Source organism: Macrotis lagotis, chromosome X (genome assembly GCF_037893015.1).
Source record: "Macrotis lagotis isolate mMagLag1 chromosome X, bilby.v1.9.chrom.fasta, whole genome shotgun sequence".
Classification (NCBI taxonomy): Eukaryota; Metazoa; Chordata; class Mammalia; order Peramelemorphia; family Peramelidae; genus Macrotis; species Macrotis lagotis.
Window position 1 is genome coordinate 547700927 of NC_133666.1, and position 16207 is coordinate 547717133.

The 16207-nt window shown below is 38.2% G+C and overlaps 1 protein-coding gene across 2 annotated transcripts in view; it reads right to left on the minus strand.

Moving 5' to 3' along the window:
* The window catches only part of RAD54B (RAD54 homolog B), a 121708-nt gene that overhangs the window by 77948 nt on the left and 27553 nt on the right, over positions 1-16207 (minus strand). Inside the window, exon 4 of one of the 2 annotated variants that reach the window (XM_074200226.1) lies at positions 13402-13536. The exons of the other annotated variant lie outside the window; for it this stretch is intronic. Within the exon in view, the coding sequence (XP_074056327.1) occupies positions 13402-13536 (135 nt within the window). The remainder of the gene's footprint in view (positions 1-13401; positions 13537-16207) is intronic. 2 annotated transcript variants of the gene reach the window in all.

The following is a 16207-nucleotide window of genomic DNA, read 5'->3' on the forward strand; positions in this document are numbered from 1 at the left end:
AAAATATTCTCATTAAACTATTTTCTATGGGATTAGAGATTTCCGCATAAGTAAATGAACTATAATACATCTAGACCAATTCACCACAACTGACATACTTCCCAATTGGTATTATTAATTCTTTTCAGGACTACACACAAACAGAAAGGCAACTCATAACATCTATTATTACATTCAATCGATTAAAGACAATAATTTATTAAATACTCTCTATTGTGCCAGTTATTAGAGAAGCAATGGCAAAAGTAAAACATTTCCTGCCTTCACAAAACTTACATTCTAAATGGGAAGGGAAAGGAGAGATAATATGCTACAACAACAGTTATTCTAAAAAGCTGATTTAAAAAAAAAAAACTTACAATTAAGACTCTATATAAAAGAAAAGATGGGAAATCAAAGAATGAAGAGTTATGGAAATATTTTATAGTCTCATCTTTCTTGAAGAAAAATTACTTCAAAAGTTCTTTCCTGAGTAAAAGAGAATTTTAACTTCTTGACATTCTAGGAAGACAAAGATTAGGGAACTTAACTGTTTTAATTAAAACAAAAAAGAAAGGATGAAAGCAATAAAGTATCTTGCAAAATGCTAAAATCTATAAAGAATTGCTTTAGGAATTCTATATCTACTTGACCAGGTTCCTCTAGACAGGTTTGAGAAATGATATTTAATATAACAAGGAGTAACATTTTCATTCAGGGAGGAAAGCAAAATGACATAAGTGATTTGAGGGAATAAATTAAACTAGGCCTAAGATAGTTAAGTGGATTTCTGTAGGAGGTACTATTATATGGTGAAAGAAGTTAGTGAAAGGGATTTTAAATAAAGAAGTACTTTTCAGGGCAGCTAGGTAGCACAGTGGATAGAGCACTGGCCCTGGAGTTAGGAGTACCTGAGTTCAAATCTGTTCAAATTCGGCCTCAGATACTTAATAATTACCTAGCTGTGTGGCCTTGGGCAAGTCACTTAACCCAATTTGCCTTGCAAAGAAAACCTTTATAAAAAAAAAGGAAGCACTTTTCAAATAGTCATAATAGCTTTTTACAGCTTTTACTGGACAATGGATGATTGCTAAATCTTATCACTCAACTTAAATAACAATAACATATTTATCTACAGTTTTGATGATAACAGTCAGTATTAGAGGTGTAATAGGTTTGGTGAATAAAGAACAGTAAGGAAGACTTCTCCCCAAGTAGACAAGCTGAGGGGTTTGATTCTGAGAAAACTGTGACATAGTTTTAATGGGAATACCTTGAAAAGTCTGAGAATCATTTGACTTTAAATCTAGGGAGATTCAGATATTCTGGAACTAGATCTGGTCTGCTAACCACATAGTTAATAGATGCCTTTTTCAACTAACTGAGTAGCTACAACAGGGGCTTCTTCAAAACTAAGTTAACTTCCACCTAGGTCCTTTGGTGATGTGACTATTGGGAGTCTTCTCTACTCTTATGTAACCCTATGAAAAGACATTGTTATAGGTGAAGGGAACAGAGCTTCCCATATAGAGTGGTCTGAAGAGTCAAGAGAGCAAGTTGCAGGAATTTGGGAGTCTGAATGCATACAGGTTTTGCAGCCAGTCCAGCACCAAGGTCCTGAGGAGAAAAGAATGATCTTCAGGAAGGATCTTTTGGACTTTCGGTAGTTGAGATGGAGACTTGTCCAGCAGTCATGTGTATTTGGACCTTAATTTGGAGGGACCAGGTAGGAACTAAGCTAAGACTAGGTTGTGGCGGGGGGGGGGGGGGGGGGGGGGGGGGGGGGGGAAATTTATAGATTTATATATCTTTAAAGTAAATCTCTGGGGGTGGCTAGGTGGCGCAGTGGATAGAGCACTGGCCTTGGAGTCAGGAGTACCTGAGTTCAAATCCACCTCAGACACTTAATAATTACCTAGCCATGTGGCCTTGGGCAAGCCACTTAATCCCATTGCCTTGCAAAAACTAAATAAATAAATAAATAAATAAATCTCTGTAAAAGCTAATTGATGGTAAGTGGCTAAATGGAACTAGGGTTGCTAGTCACTGCTGCTTAAAAATTGGGAACCAGGAATAGGAGGGGAAGAGCAAACAGCCAGTGGAGGAATAGGGGATCAAATCCAAGACAGCAGAGAAGAAACACCTTCAAAATTTTGAAGAACAAATGTATCTCATCTGGTTCTAAGAGAATTAAACCAAAGTATATTTGCTAGAGATGATATGGATAAACAGGTACACAATATCCTATTGGTGAATTTGTGAATTGATCCAATCATTGTAAAAAAACAATTTGGGATTATGCAAAAAATAATTAAAATGTCACTGAATCACAGAATTTCAGAGTTGTAAGAGTCATCAATCACCTACCTAATCCATCATAAATAAAAAGGAATAACCTCACATAACAACATAGCTACTATTCATATATTACTTCAAGGTTTACCAAAGTCCTTTATATGTGTTATTTTATTTGGTCCTCATGACAACCTTATGAAGTAGGTGAAATTATTACTCCATTTTACATATGAGAAAACAAAGTTGGAAAGAACTAGTAAAGTGTTAGAGAGAGGATTTGAATTCCAGTGTTCCTGATTCCAAGGCCACAACTTTGTCTACTACACTGAATTTCTCAGGATATACATCCAAAGGATGAATGCTGTGTCAGAGGGTAGGAACAATTTAGTTACTTTATTAACTTAATTCCAAATGGCTTTCCTAAAAGGTTACTTTCACCATCATTCATAGCTCCATCAAATACTTATCTATCTTCCTACAGCACATCCAACACCAGTTCTGATTTTTATTATCTTTAGCCACAGTCTGACATTAAAGCCTTTCACAACCTAATTCCAATCTACTTCTTGACTTATTCATTATTCCTCCTGACAACACTTTCAGGTCCAGCTGTTACTAACATGACATTCTACCTCGGGTTTCTTTCACCTTTCAGTATTCCTTATACATATATGGAAAGCATGTCCTCCTCACTTTAGCTGGTTTGAATCTCTATCTTCCTTTGTTCTGGGAAGAGGGCCAAAATGACATCACTATGTTGGAGTCAAGGTACAATGTGTCTACTGTGGTTGATAAGACCAATAAAAGCTCAGAAGGTCCTACCACAGGTTAGGCACAAATGATCTACACCAACATTTCATTGGAGATGTCACTAAATTTGCACATCTCATATTTCTTTTGAGTGGCTTTAATTCTGCTTTACTGATAAAACACAGCACCTTCTTTGATGCAGACATCCCATGGTGGATCATTGCTAGTGTTCCATGTCATATAATCAATTCCAAAGTTCTTCAGTGAGACCTTAAGAGTGTCATTGTGTCACTTCTTCTGACCACCATGTGAGCACTTGTCCTATGTGAGTTTTCTCTACAAGTCTTTTAGACAAGCACACATTTGGCATTCAAACAACATAGTCAGCTCACTTTCTGCAAAAAAAGTTTAAATGCTTTTCAGTTCAGCTTGAGAAAGGACTTGAGTGTCTGGTACCTTAGCTTGCTGGGTGATATTCAGAATCTTTCTAAGCCAATTCAAACAGAAGTGATTCAGTTTTCTGGCATGGTTCTGGTAGATTCCCAGGCATACAGTACAACAGCTCTATAGACCTTCAATCTGCTAGTCAGTCTAACACCTCTTCTCTCACACACTTTCCTTTGAAGGCTCCCAAACACTAGCTCTGACAAGCAGTGTGTCAACCTTATTATCTCTACTGCCAAAGGAAGTAAACTTATCAACAGCATTCAAAATTTATCCATTTGCTCTGAGGATTCCACATGGATAATGTGGGGCTGGCTGGTGGAGAACCTGTTTTCTTGGAGTTAATTCCTATGTCAAAATAAAATGGCTGATGCTCTTGTACTTTCCTAGTCCCCAATGGAGTGAAGCAAGACTATGTACTTGTTCCCAATGCTTTTTCAACTTCATGTTTAACAAAATAAAGAAAATACAATATAACATAATTTAAAAAATTAGAGAATTTCATTCTCATCTATCTGCATTATTTTGAGACTTCTCTGATTGAAAAGTCTTCACCTGGGACTAAAAGATAATCAAGGTTGGCTCCTCATTTAACCTGAAAAGACTACAAGCCATGAATTAAGTGGAGGAAGAGTTCGTGCATGATTTTTTTGTTCACAGATGATTGTAAAGCACTCTGAGTATGGATTCTCTGTTATTAGCTTGTGCTAATGTCGGTGTTTTATTTTAAACTGTTGACTCTTCAACGTCTAGGCCTAATTGCCTCACATCTAAGATCATCTCCAGTTGTCCTGAATTATATCTGGTCACTGGATCCAGATGGCTCTAGTTAACTTAGCACAGCACCCCCCTCACTCAAATCCAATTAACTTGATTGTTATGCCATCACTTCTATGATGTCATAGTCTTCTACCAGAATGAAGGATCATCATCATCATCATCATCAGGCTAAACAGAATGCTAATAAGTTTGTCTCTCCTATGTACCTTCCAGCCACATACTGACTTAGAAAACCACATTAAGTAATTATTTTAGGCTAAGCATTGTGTTAAGTCCTGGGGATATAAATATTGAAAAAAGGCAGTCTCTGCCCTCAAGGGGTTTACAATCTATAATGGGGAACAAAACACAAATGGAAGATGAAAAACAGGGTTGGGAGGAGGAAAAGAAGATACAAACAGATGGAGAAATCAAACTGAGAAATCCCACAATAGGGTATTCAGATAAGAAATAAGGAGATGTTAGATCTGAGCCCTCTCTTCAATGGAAGGCTTGGAATTGAAGGCTCCACCCTCCAATCAGAAAGGCAACAGGTAGTGATAGAGGTGCAGTATCAAAACTGATGAGATCTTACTGTATGATCAGATTATCTCAGTAATGAGCATCCCTAGGGCATGGCAGAGAAGCCAATCAATGAAGTTCCAAAATAATACAGATAGGTGAGAAAGAAATTCTCTCTAACATTATTAATTACATTGTATTATACTTTATTTATTTTGTTAAACATTTCCCAATTCCATGTTAATCTGATTTGGGCTGCACTTGGGAGATTTCTTCTACCCAGGCAACTTCCTGAATCTCTAAAATTGCTAAGAAAGAACCAATTTGCACTGGTGAAGGGAGTTCAGAGTTTCCATATATGGCAGTTCCCTATGCCAATGAAATCACAATTCCAGTCTCTAGCATGATACCTTGAACAAAGTTCTTAAGAATACAGTTACTGACCAACTTTGGCTCAGTAGGTAGACACTGACCTTGAAGACAGGAGGCCCTAAGTTCAAATCCAGCCTCAGACACTCAGTAGCTGTGTGACCTTGGGCAAGTTGCTCAATCCTGATTACCCTGTAATTTCTAGTTATTCTGATTCGTATCTGACTCTAGAGGAAAAAGTAAGGCTGATGACTTAGCATAGCACCCCCTCACTTAAATCCAATTCACATTCTTGTCATGGCACCACTTCCCTAATGTCATGAAAACAAGACAAACATCACTGACCAACTTTTTAGTAATTCCTATGCAGCTTTAAACAACTCTCTATTTCTGACTCCCCTCAAATCCTTACTGTTTTTCCACAGAACATTCAACTTTCAGTGGTTGAAACTTCTCAGGAGACAGAATGCTTGGTCTGGCATTAGGAAGGCCTGAGTTCATATTTAATCTCAGACATATGATAGCTGGGTGACCCTGGACAAATCAGCTGTTTGTTTCCTCCACTATAAAAATAGAGCTTAGGGGCAGCTAGGTGGAGGAGTGGATAGAGCAGTGGCCCTGGAGACAGTAGGACCTGAGTTCAAATACAGGCTCAGACACACTTAATAATTGCCTAGCTGTGTGACCTTGGCCAAGTCACTCTTAACCCCATTGCCTTAAATAATTTTTTTTAAAAAATAGAGCTTAGCACCTGCCTCACAGCATTGTTGTGAAGAACCAATATGATAATATTCATAGAGCATTCAGCACTCTACCTTACACACAGCAGGTCCTTTTTCTTCTCCTTCCTCCATATTACAATTACAGATATTAAAGTTTAGAAACTAAAGTGCTTAACAACTATTAAAATGAGTTTGTGGCATATGTTCATTCAATTAGTTGAAACCTGAAAATTCAGTTCTTTAAAAAAATGTTATTATGGAATCACAGACTTAACTAGGAGAGGCTCTCAGAGATTATTTAGTCCAATCTATGCATGAATGAAAAGACACTGAAGCTGAAAACCAAAAGAACTAAGAATGAGCATTTGCAGGGTCATTATTAACCTTGTCACCCATGGTCAGTATTTAATACCTCTGAACTCAGTTTATTTACCTTTTTTAAGAGTAGAAATAATACCTATACAGTTGTCAGCAATTAGCACAGAATCTGGAACACAGTAAGCACTTGATAAATGCTTATTGGCTCTTAACTGTTTCCTTGGATAATTGTGGAAAAAAATCCATCACTTTATAAACTATCAAGCACTATACAGGATGATCCAAAAGTCTTAGTAAAGTTTCAAGTTTTAATATTTAGATAAGTTAATAACTTAAAGCTATGCTAAGACTTCTGGAACCCATAAATATAAATGTGTAAATTATAATTATCAGTCATATTCTGATTTAATACAGTCACTGATAAGAATTCACTATCTCAAGACAGTTCATTAGATTATCTCCTTCTAATTCATTTCCTACATTATTCCCTAAGAAAGGTCTATGTGCCCTCACAATCAAGGTTGCTTTCCATTTGTCAATGGTTTTCTTAAAATATTGTACTCAGAACTAAAAATATGTTTCTTAAGCAGAGTACAGTGAGATTATAGCTTCCCTTATTCTGGATCTTCTGATGTTATTATTGTAGTTTTAAGTCTGCACCAGCTTTTTTGACACCTACATAACAATTCCGACTCATAGTAAGCTTCCAGTTACCAAAAATCCTAGATATTCTTTACAACAGTTAATCTAGCTTTTATCTTTTTATTTGTACAATTGATTTTAAAACTAGGTTCAAGATTTAACATTTTATCCCCTATTGAAATTCATCTTATGTAATAGTTTGCTGTCAGTTAGGCTTCCTGAGGACTAGAAAAGTTTCTGTTATCTTGGTAGACTTAGTACCTAGCATAGTACCTGGCATAAAATAGGTCCTTTAATAAAGGGTTTTTGACTAAGGAGGAGGAGGAGGAGGAGGAGGAGGAGGAAAGAGGAGGAGGACAACTGATGGAATTTATATAGCACTTTTCACATAAACTCCTTTATACTACCTTGAAAGGTAGGAGCTATAATTGTTCCCATTTTACAAATATAGAAACTGAGAGATTTGCCCATGGTCTTTAAGTATAATAAAAGGTTTGAGGCAGATTTGGAAACCAAATCTTAACTATAATTTCAGCTCTCTTGTATGTATGTATGCATGTATGTATGTATGTATATATGTATGTATCTTTAAAATACTCACTATTGGCTGACTCTTGTATCATTTCCCCTCAAATCCCTGGTGTTTTTCCAGACTATTCAATGGTTCATATTTAGTGATTACTTCTCCAGAATAGAAAGAGTAACAGACCAGAGTTAGACACTATTTGGGGACTTGTCTGATTGACTTCTCCACCATTCCCTAAGGGATGTTCATATTGGGATAATTTGATCACCCAGTAAGATTACTACCCACCCTCTGCCTTTTTGATTGGAGGATGGGGCCATCAACTCCAAAACTCCACTGAAGGAGAGAGCTCAGTTACAGCATCTCCTTATTTTTCAATTGGCTACACTACTATGTGACTTCTTGGTGTGACTTCTTCACCTGTCAGTATGTTCTACTTTTTCATCTTTCATTTCAGTTTTGTCTTCCCCCTTTAGATAGTATTTTTTCAATATTTATATCCCAGGGGTTAGCACAGTACCTAGCCCAAAACAAATGCTTATTGTGGTATTCTAAGTCAACATGTGGTTCTGGAAGCATTCCATTTCTAATTTGAGTTTGAAATCATAAGCTAAAACCACTCTGAAATTTTGAACTTCCTAATATCTCTTAAGCCATCATGTGTCAGAAGCTAGGCTCATCTCTGTGTCATGCTACCATTTTTTAAAGATACAAAGGAGACAACTTAGACATTCTGCTTAGCCAACACATTGACTATTGAACAATTTAAAATAAAATTTTAAATTTGCACTCAAGAAGAATACATTTATTGAGAGAAACAATATGAAAACAAATAATTTATATATATATATATGTGTATATATATATATATATATATATATATATATATATATATATATATATATATATATATAGTAATTACAAGGTAATTATTGAGAGGTAGGGATGAGGAGTGTCTAAATCACAGACCTAAAATACAGATATATATGAAATTTAGTTCATTTAACCAACATCTATTTAGAGAAATTAAATTCAAACTTAACCTAGTATCTAATTTAAACTGTTATTTTCATCTAACATTATGTCCTGTCTGAGTCCTTTCATCTCACCATCTATGGACTTTTTGGAGCAAATTTCTAACATCTTCAAAGATATAACTGGACTAGATTTTTCATGAACAAAGAAAGACAAAGGGGATAAAATCTTTTGAATGTTATTAAGATGTCACTACTTCTTTTCCTCTCATTCTTTTCTTAATTTTCTGTAGTCTGACTTGGAAGTTCAACTGAAATTACCGTCTCCAAAGTTATCCATTAACTTTTAATTGCTGAATCTTTCAGTTTTCATTCTTTTAGAACTATGTGATACATTTAACACTATTGATCACTCTGGTCCTATTTTTCCTCTCTTCTCTTGTTATTGGCACTTTTCTTCTCTAATTCTGTCTATCTAACAGGTCCTTCTTAGTCTCCTTTGTTAGCTCATTAATTATATTATGCTTTATATGGTGGGAGTGTTCCAAGGAACTGCTCTAGGTCCTTTTTTCAACTTTCTCTATACATTCTCCATAATCTCATCAGTTCAGGTTTAAACCATAATTTCTATGCAGATCTCTCACACACACACACACACACACACACACCTACTTTCTACTCTGAGCTTCAATCTCACATCACAAAATACTAACAGAACATTTATTGACTATACTACAGATATTATAACCTCAATTCATCTAAAACAAAATTCATTATGTTTCCCAAAAACCTCTCTTCTTCCCAACCTATTTGTCAAAGGAATAAAAATCCTTCTAGTTTTCCATCAACTAATTATCTTCAACTAGGCATCTTCATCCCTCCTCACCCAGATATGCTATCAAATTCTGAACTCTCTACTCACACAGCTACCATCTTACTTCAGGTCCTCATTTCCAAATTGTTCTCCCAGCTTCAAGTGTCTTACCTCTGCTGACCAACCCCCAAAATGCTGCCAATGTGATTTTCTTTAAGCATATATCTATATCACTCCCCTAATTAAACATTTTCCAAGAGCTTCCAATTGTCCCTAATTTCAAATATAAACTTCTCTCTTTTTTGCTTCTAAAACTCTTCACAACTTTGTCCCAATCTGTCTGTATAATGCTTCCAAATCTCACTGTATATTGCTTCGACTTCACATTTTATGATTCAAACTGGCCTTGATTTTTTTTAATTGAAATTTTATCTGGTACAAGTTGTATGTGTACATCTGTGTTTAACATAGTTACATTAGCCATTTTGTGAAAGAAGAATTAGAACTAAGGCAAAAGAAAAACCATGAGAGAGGAAGGCAGAGCCGATGGAGACAAGAACAAATCTTGTCTTAGGCCTCTCTCATAAATCTTCGAAACTAAGGACTCTAACTAAATTTTCAAGAGATGGACCCAGTGAGGCAGTTCTCCAATTCAAGGTAACCTAGAAAAGAGCAGAAAGGCTCTGCTCCGGGGGGTCGAAGGGGCAGCCAGAGGGGGTGGCTCGCCAGAGCAGAAGAACTTCAGCCTCCCGGAGGCAGCCCCAGGGCGCTGGGAGCCGGCTCACAGCAGCTGGTGAGTTTCCTGAGCTACGCCCCAGGGAGCACCAGGCACAAAGTGGGGGAACAGCTGGGGATCTCTGCCAGAGGTGAAGCCCAGCCCTCAGGGCACACAGCTAGCAGCATGGCCAGCTCAGCCAAGTTCCAGGAAACAGAACCAGAGGCGCCCCCAGGGCATGAGCCCATTGAGCTGAGGGAGGGGAGTGAAGAGAGAGACTGCAGAGCTCTGTCCTCTGCCCCTGAAACAGGACTCTGGGGCTCTGACCACATTCAGATCCTGATCGCAGTCTAGGGACCCCCATAGAAGAACAGGGCCCCCCCCACCTCAGCCCCGTGGCAGAGGGAGGTGCTTATGGTCATTCACAGACCAGGAGGGAGGACAGAACCTCACACACTGAGACCCTTATGGGAGTGTCCCAAAAGCTCAGGAAGCGCCCCAAAACCAGGCTCAGGCTGGGAAAATGAGCAAGCAGAGAAAAAAGAGGAACGCTACTGAGAAATATTTTGCAAATGAGTCCAAGAAAGATCAAAATACTCAGTCTGAAGATGAGGAAGCACAAGCTCCTGCATCTAAAGACTCCAAGAAAAACAGAAATTGGGATCAGGCTATGACAGAGCTCAAAAAAGAGTTTGAAAATCAAATAGTGAGAAGAAAAATTGGGAAAAGAAAGGAGAGAGATGCAGGAAAAACATGAAAATGAATCAGCAGCTTAGTCAAGGAAATGCAAAAAAATGCTGAGGAAAATAGCATGCTAAAAACCAGCTTAGGTCAAATGGATAAAACAGTTCAAAAAGTTATTGAGGAGAAGAATGCTTTAAAAAGCAAAATTGGGGGGGACAGCTAGGTGGTGCAGTGGATAGAGCACCAGCCCTGGAGTCAGGAGTACATGAGTTCAAATCTGGGCTCAGACACTTAATAATTACCTAGCTGTGTGGCCTTGAGCAAGTCACTTAACCCCATTGCCTTGCAAAAACTTAAAAACAAAAAGCAAAATTGGCCAGATGGAAAAAGAGATAAGAAAACTCTCTGAGGAGAACAAATCCTTCAGACAAAGAATAGAACTCAGGGAGATTGCTGAATTTACAAGAAATTGGGGCTCATTACTTCCAAACCAAAAAAATGAAAAATTAGAAGAAAATGTGAAACATCTCATTGAAAAAACAACTGATATGGAAAACAGATTTAGGAAATATAACTTAAAAATTATTGGAATACCTGAAAGTCATGATCAGGAAAAGAACCTTGACATCATTTTCAAAGAATTACTACAGGAAAATTGCCCTGATATTCTAGAAGCAGAGGGCAAAATAGAAATGGAGAGAATCCACTGATCCTGAAAAACCAACCCCCAGGAATATTATAGCCAAGTTCCAGAACTCCCAAATCAAAGAGAAAATATTACAAGCAGCCAGAAGGACACAGTTCAAATATCGTGGAGCTGCAGTCAGGATCTCACAGGACTTAGCAGCAACTACATTGGAAGCTCATAGGGCTTAGACTATAATATGCCGGAAGGCAAAAGAGCTTAGAATGCAACTGAGAATCAACTACCCAACAAAACTGAATGTCCTCTTCCAGGAAAAAGATGGACTTTCAATGAACCAGGGGAATTCCAAATGTTCCTGTTGGAATGGCCAGAGCTGAACAGAAGGTTTGATCTTCAGATACAGGACTCAGGTGAAGCATGGAGATTGGAGGAGAGGGGGGAAATATGAGGGACTTAATGAGGATGAACTACATGTATTCCTGTATAGAAAAATGATACTGATAATACTCATATGAACCTTCTCAGTTAATGGAGCAGGTAGAAGGAGCTTTTATAGTTCAAGTACAGGAGAAAGCTGAATTCGAAGATGAAATATGGTGTAAAAATGGAGTCAATAGAAAAAAGGGAAATGTAATGGGAGAAAAAAAAAGGAGAGGGGGAATAGGCCAAGATATTTCATATAATAAGATTTTTCTTTATTTCAATGAGCTATTGCAACGATATGGAAGGGGGGAAGGCAAGGGGGAATGAGGGAACCTTTGCTCTCATCAGAGATGGCTAGGAGAGGAAACAGCAAATATACTCAATGGGGTATAGAGATGTGGAATAAGAAGGAGAGAGGGGGGGACAGGGGGATGGGGGGAAGGGGGGGTGATGTGAGTGATGGAGGAGAGGATGGACCATGGGGGGAGAGTGGTCAGATATAACACATTTTCTTTTTTACTTCTTGCAAGGGGCTGGGATTGGGTGGCCTGTCTGGGACCATAGGGCCAGATGGATTCTGGGCCTAAGGGGTGGCATGGGAGCTCAGGGCTTCTTGGCCGCAGGACCAGGGATCTGTCTGCTGTGCCACTCAGCGACCCTACAACAGAGTCAGAGTGAAAGGAGAGAGAAAATATAGTACATGGTAGTGGAGAAATAAGAAAGGAGGGAGTTGTGATCAGCAATGGCAATGGTGGAAAAATATGGACATAACTTTTGTGATGGACTTAGCATAAAGAATGTGATCTACCCGTGACAGAGTTGTTGATGTTGTAACAAAGACTGAAGCACATTTTTTATTATTATTATTTGGGGGGGGTGCAGGGCAAATGGGGCTGGGTGGCCTGCCTAGGGCTGCATAGCAGGGTGATCTTTGGGTGTCTGAGGCTGGATTTGGACCTGGGTGCTCCTGGATCAAGGGCCAATGCCACCCCTACTATTATTACTATTTTATTTTATTTTGGGTCTTTTTTTTTCTTTTTTTTTTTGGTTTTTGCAGGGCAGTGGGGTTGGGGTGGCTTGCATGTTGGGTGTATGGGGCCAGATATGGGCTCTGGTGCTCTGTCCATTGCTCCACCTGGCCATACCTACAATTATTACTATTATTTTTTAAAATTTTAATTATTTTTCTCCCCTTTATCACTCAAGCAAGTCTGTATTTTTTGGGGGAGGGGGCATTTTGTTTACTCTTAAACAAGAATATTTTATTAATGTTTAAAAAAATTTATAAAAAAAAATGTGCATACCCTTTGATCCAGCATACCACTCCTTGGTCTATACCCTGAAGAGATGATGAAAAGGGGTAAAAACATCACTTGTACAAAAATATTCATAGCAGCCCCATTTGCAGTAGCAAAGAATTGGAAATCAAGTAAATGTTCTTCAATTGGGGAATGGTTTAGCAAACTGTGGTATATGTATGTCATGGAACACTATTGTTCTATTAGAAACCAGGAGGGATGCAAATTCAAGGAAGCCTGGAGGGATTTGCATGAACTGATGCTGAGTGAGATGAGCAGAACCAGAAAAACACTACACCCTAACAGCAACATGGGGGTGATGATCAGCCTTGATGTGCTGGAGAGCATGTCATATTCTCCTCAGAGTTTCTAGGTCTCTCTGAATTATTGTCTTTTCCTTCCATGAGTTTTTCTATGGATCCACCTTTCCACTGACCTGTCTTCATTTTGCTAAGTCCTTGTGTTGGGGAGGGGCTGGTTCATAGGGGTTTGGTGTCAGGATCCTTAGAGGCTTTACTCACTGAGTGCAGCATCTTCAACTGGCCAGTAGGGGGTGCTAGAGGATTTGCTCACTTCGTGTAATATCTCCATTCGGCCAGTAGGGGGTGCTGGTTGATTGCTGATCACTGCAACAATCAGGGACAATTTGGGGCTGTCTGCAATGGAAAATAACATCTGTATCCAGAGAAAGAACTGCAGAGTTTGAACAAAGACCAAGGACTATTACCTTAAATTTGGAACAAAAAACCCTGACATCTTATTGTCTGATCTTGCTATCTCTAATACTTTATGCTTCTTCCTTAAGGATATGATTTCTCTTTCATCACACTCAATTTGGATCAATGTTTACCATGGAAACAATGTAAAGACTGACAAACTGCCTTCTATGGGGGTGGGGGGTAGGGGAGGGAAGTAAAATTAGGGGAAACATTGTAAAATTCAAAATAAATAAAATCTTTAATGAAGGTAAAAAAAAAAAGAAAACATAGCTCAAACACTACCTACATTAAAGCTCTCCTAATCCCCTCAACTATTACTCTCCCTTAACTACACTGTATTTCTTTTTATTTATTCTTTAAATTTATGCTGCATATATATACTTGTTGCTTCTCCCATTAAAATTTATGCTCCTAGACAATACTGTTTTATTCATTGTCTTTGAATTCCCAGTGCTCTCAAAGAATGCCTGGCACATGTAGGTAACTAACAAATATTTATTGATTAACTGACAGAATTTGTTCTTGATATTGTCTTTACATGAAGTGCTGCCTCTATCAATAGGCTGAATGATCTCTTTGCAAACTGAATGGCACCCCAGTGCTAGTTGTCTAATACTCCCAAGAGGACTCATAGCCATCATACATGATGATCTAAACATGAATGAAACCTAGTCAGCATAAGAAATAGATCTATTCGATTGTGGGCCAAGATGGTGGAGAGAAGGCACAGTTCCTAAAGACTCCTGATCTTTCCCTATATATGATATGAAACAAACCTCTTAACAGAAATCCAATCCACAAAACCCAGAAAAAGCCAGGAGGAAAAAAAAATCTACCTCAGGATTTGTCTTCCAGTCGTTGGCCAAGGGAGAAGGCCTCAATCAAGGTCACAGACACTCCAGAGAAAGCAACCAGCACCCCCTACTGGCCGAATGGAGATATTACACCCAGTGAGCAAATCCTCTAGCACCCCCTACTGGCCCGTTGAAGATGCTGCACTCAGTGAGTAAAGCCTCTAAGGATCCTGACACCAAACCCCTATGAACCAGCCCCTCCCCAACACAAGGACTTAGCAAAATGAAGACAGGTCAGTGGAAAGGTGGCTCCATAGAAAAACTCTTGGAAGGAAAAGACAATAATTCAGAGAGACCTAGAAACTCTGAGGAGAATATGACATGCTCTCTAGCACAGAAAGACTTCCTTGAAGAAATAAAGAAACAATTTAAAAATCAATTGGAAAATCAGGGAAAAGAAACCCAAGAAAAGAGTAACACCTTGCAACAAGAAAACAAATCACTGGAAAATACAATTGGACAAATACAAAATGAGAGTAATTCTCTCAGATCCTCAGTTGGGCAAATACAAAAAGAAAATAATTCACTCAAAACCTCAATTGGTCAAATGGAAAGTTCTTTCAAAAATAGAACTGATCAATTGGAAAAGGAGTTGCAAAAACTAAGTGAAAATTCCTTTCTAAAAAAAAGAATGGAGTCTGACAAAACTAATGACTTCATGAGACAGCAAGAGCCTGTTAAACAAAACCAAAAAAATAGAAGAAATTGTAAAATACCTCATCAGCAAAACCACTGACCTTGAGAACAGATCAAGGAGGGGCAACCTGAGAATTATTCAACTTCCTGAAAACATTGAAGAGGAAAAAAAATAAGCCTGGACTTTACATAACAAGATCTAGCAATGGAAAATTACCCTGTTTGAACGCGGGTGCTCCTGGCTGTAGGGCCAGTGCTCTGTCTGCCACTATTTTATTTTACTTTGGGTCTTTTTTTTTTGGTTTTTGCAGGGCAATGGGGTTGGGGTGGCTTGCATGGGGTCACACAGCTGGGTGATTTTTGGGTAAGTCTGGGGCCAGATTTGGGCTTGGGTGCTCCTGGCTCCAGGGCCGGTGCTCCATCCACTGAGCCACCTGGCCATACCTACAATTTATTATTATTATTATTATTATTATTATTGTTATTATTGTTGTTGTTGTTATGGTTGTTATTGTTGTTGTTGTTGCTATTGTTATTGTTACTATTTTTAATTTTAATTTTTTTCCTCTCCCCTTTACTTTATCACTCATGCAGGTATATATTTTTTGGGGGGGTATTATGTTTACTCTTAAACAAGAATATTTTAGTAATGTATAAAAAAAATCATCTGCACAAAATAAGAATAAATAAACAAACAAATAAATAAATAAATAAATAAATGATGGGGGGGGATTACCCTGATACCATGGAACCAGAGGGCAAAATAGTTATTGAAAGACTACTTCGGGGTGGCTAGGGGGGCACAGTGGATAGAGCACCAGCCCTGGAGTCAGGAGTACCTGAGTTAAATCCAGTCTCAGACACTTAATAATTACTTAGCTGTGTGGCCTTAGGCAAGCCACTTAACCCCATTTGCCTTGCAAAAACCTTTAAAAAAAAAAAAAAGAAAGAAACAATTTCAATACTAAGGAGTCACAGTAAGGATTACACAGGACCTGGCTGCATCAACATTAAGGGATCAAAGAGCCTGGAAAGAGATATTCCAAAGAGCAAGGGAGCTTAGAATGCAGTCAAGAATCCACTATCCTGTAAAGCTGAGCCTTCTTTTTCAGGGGAAA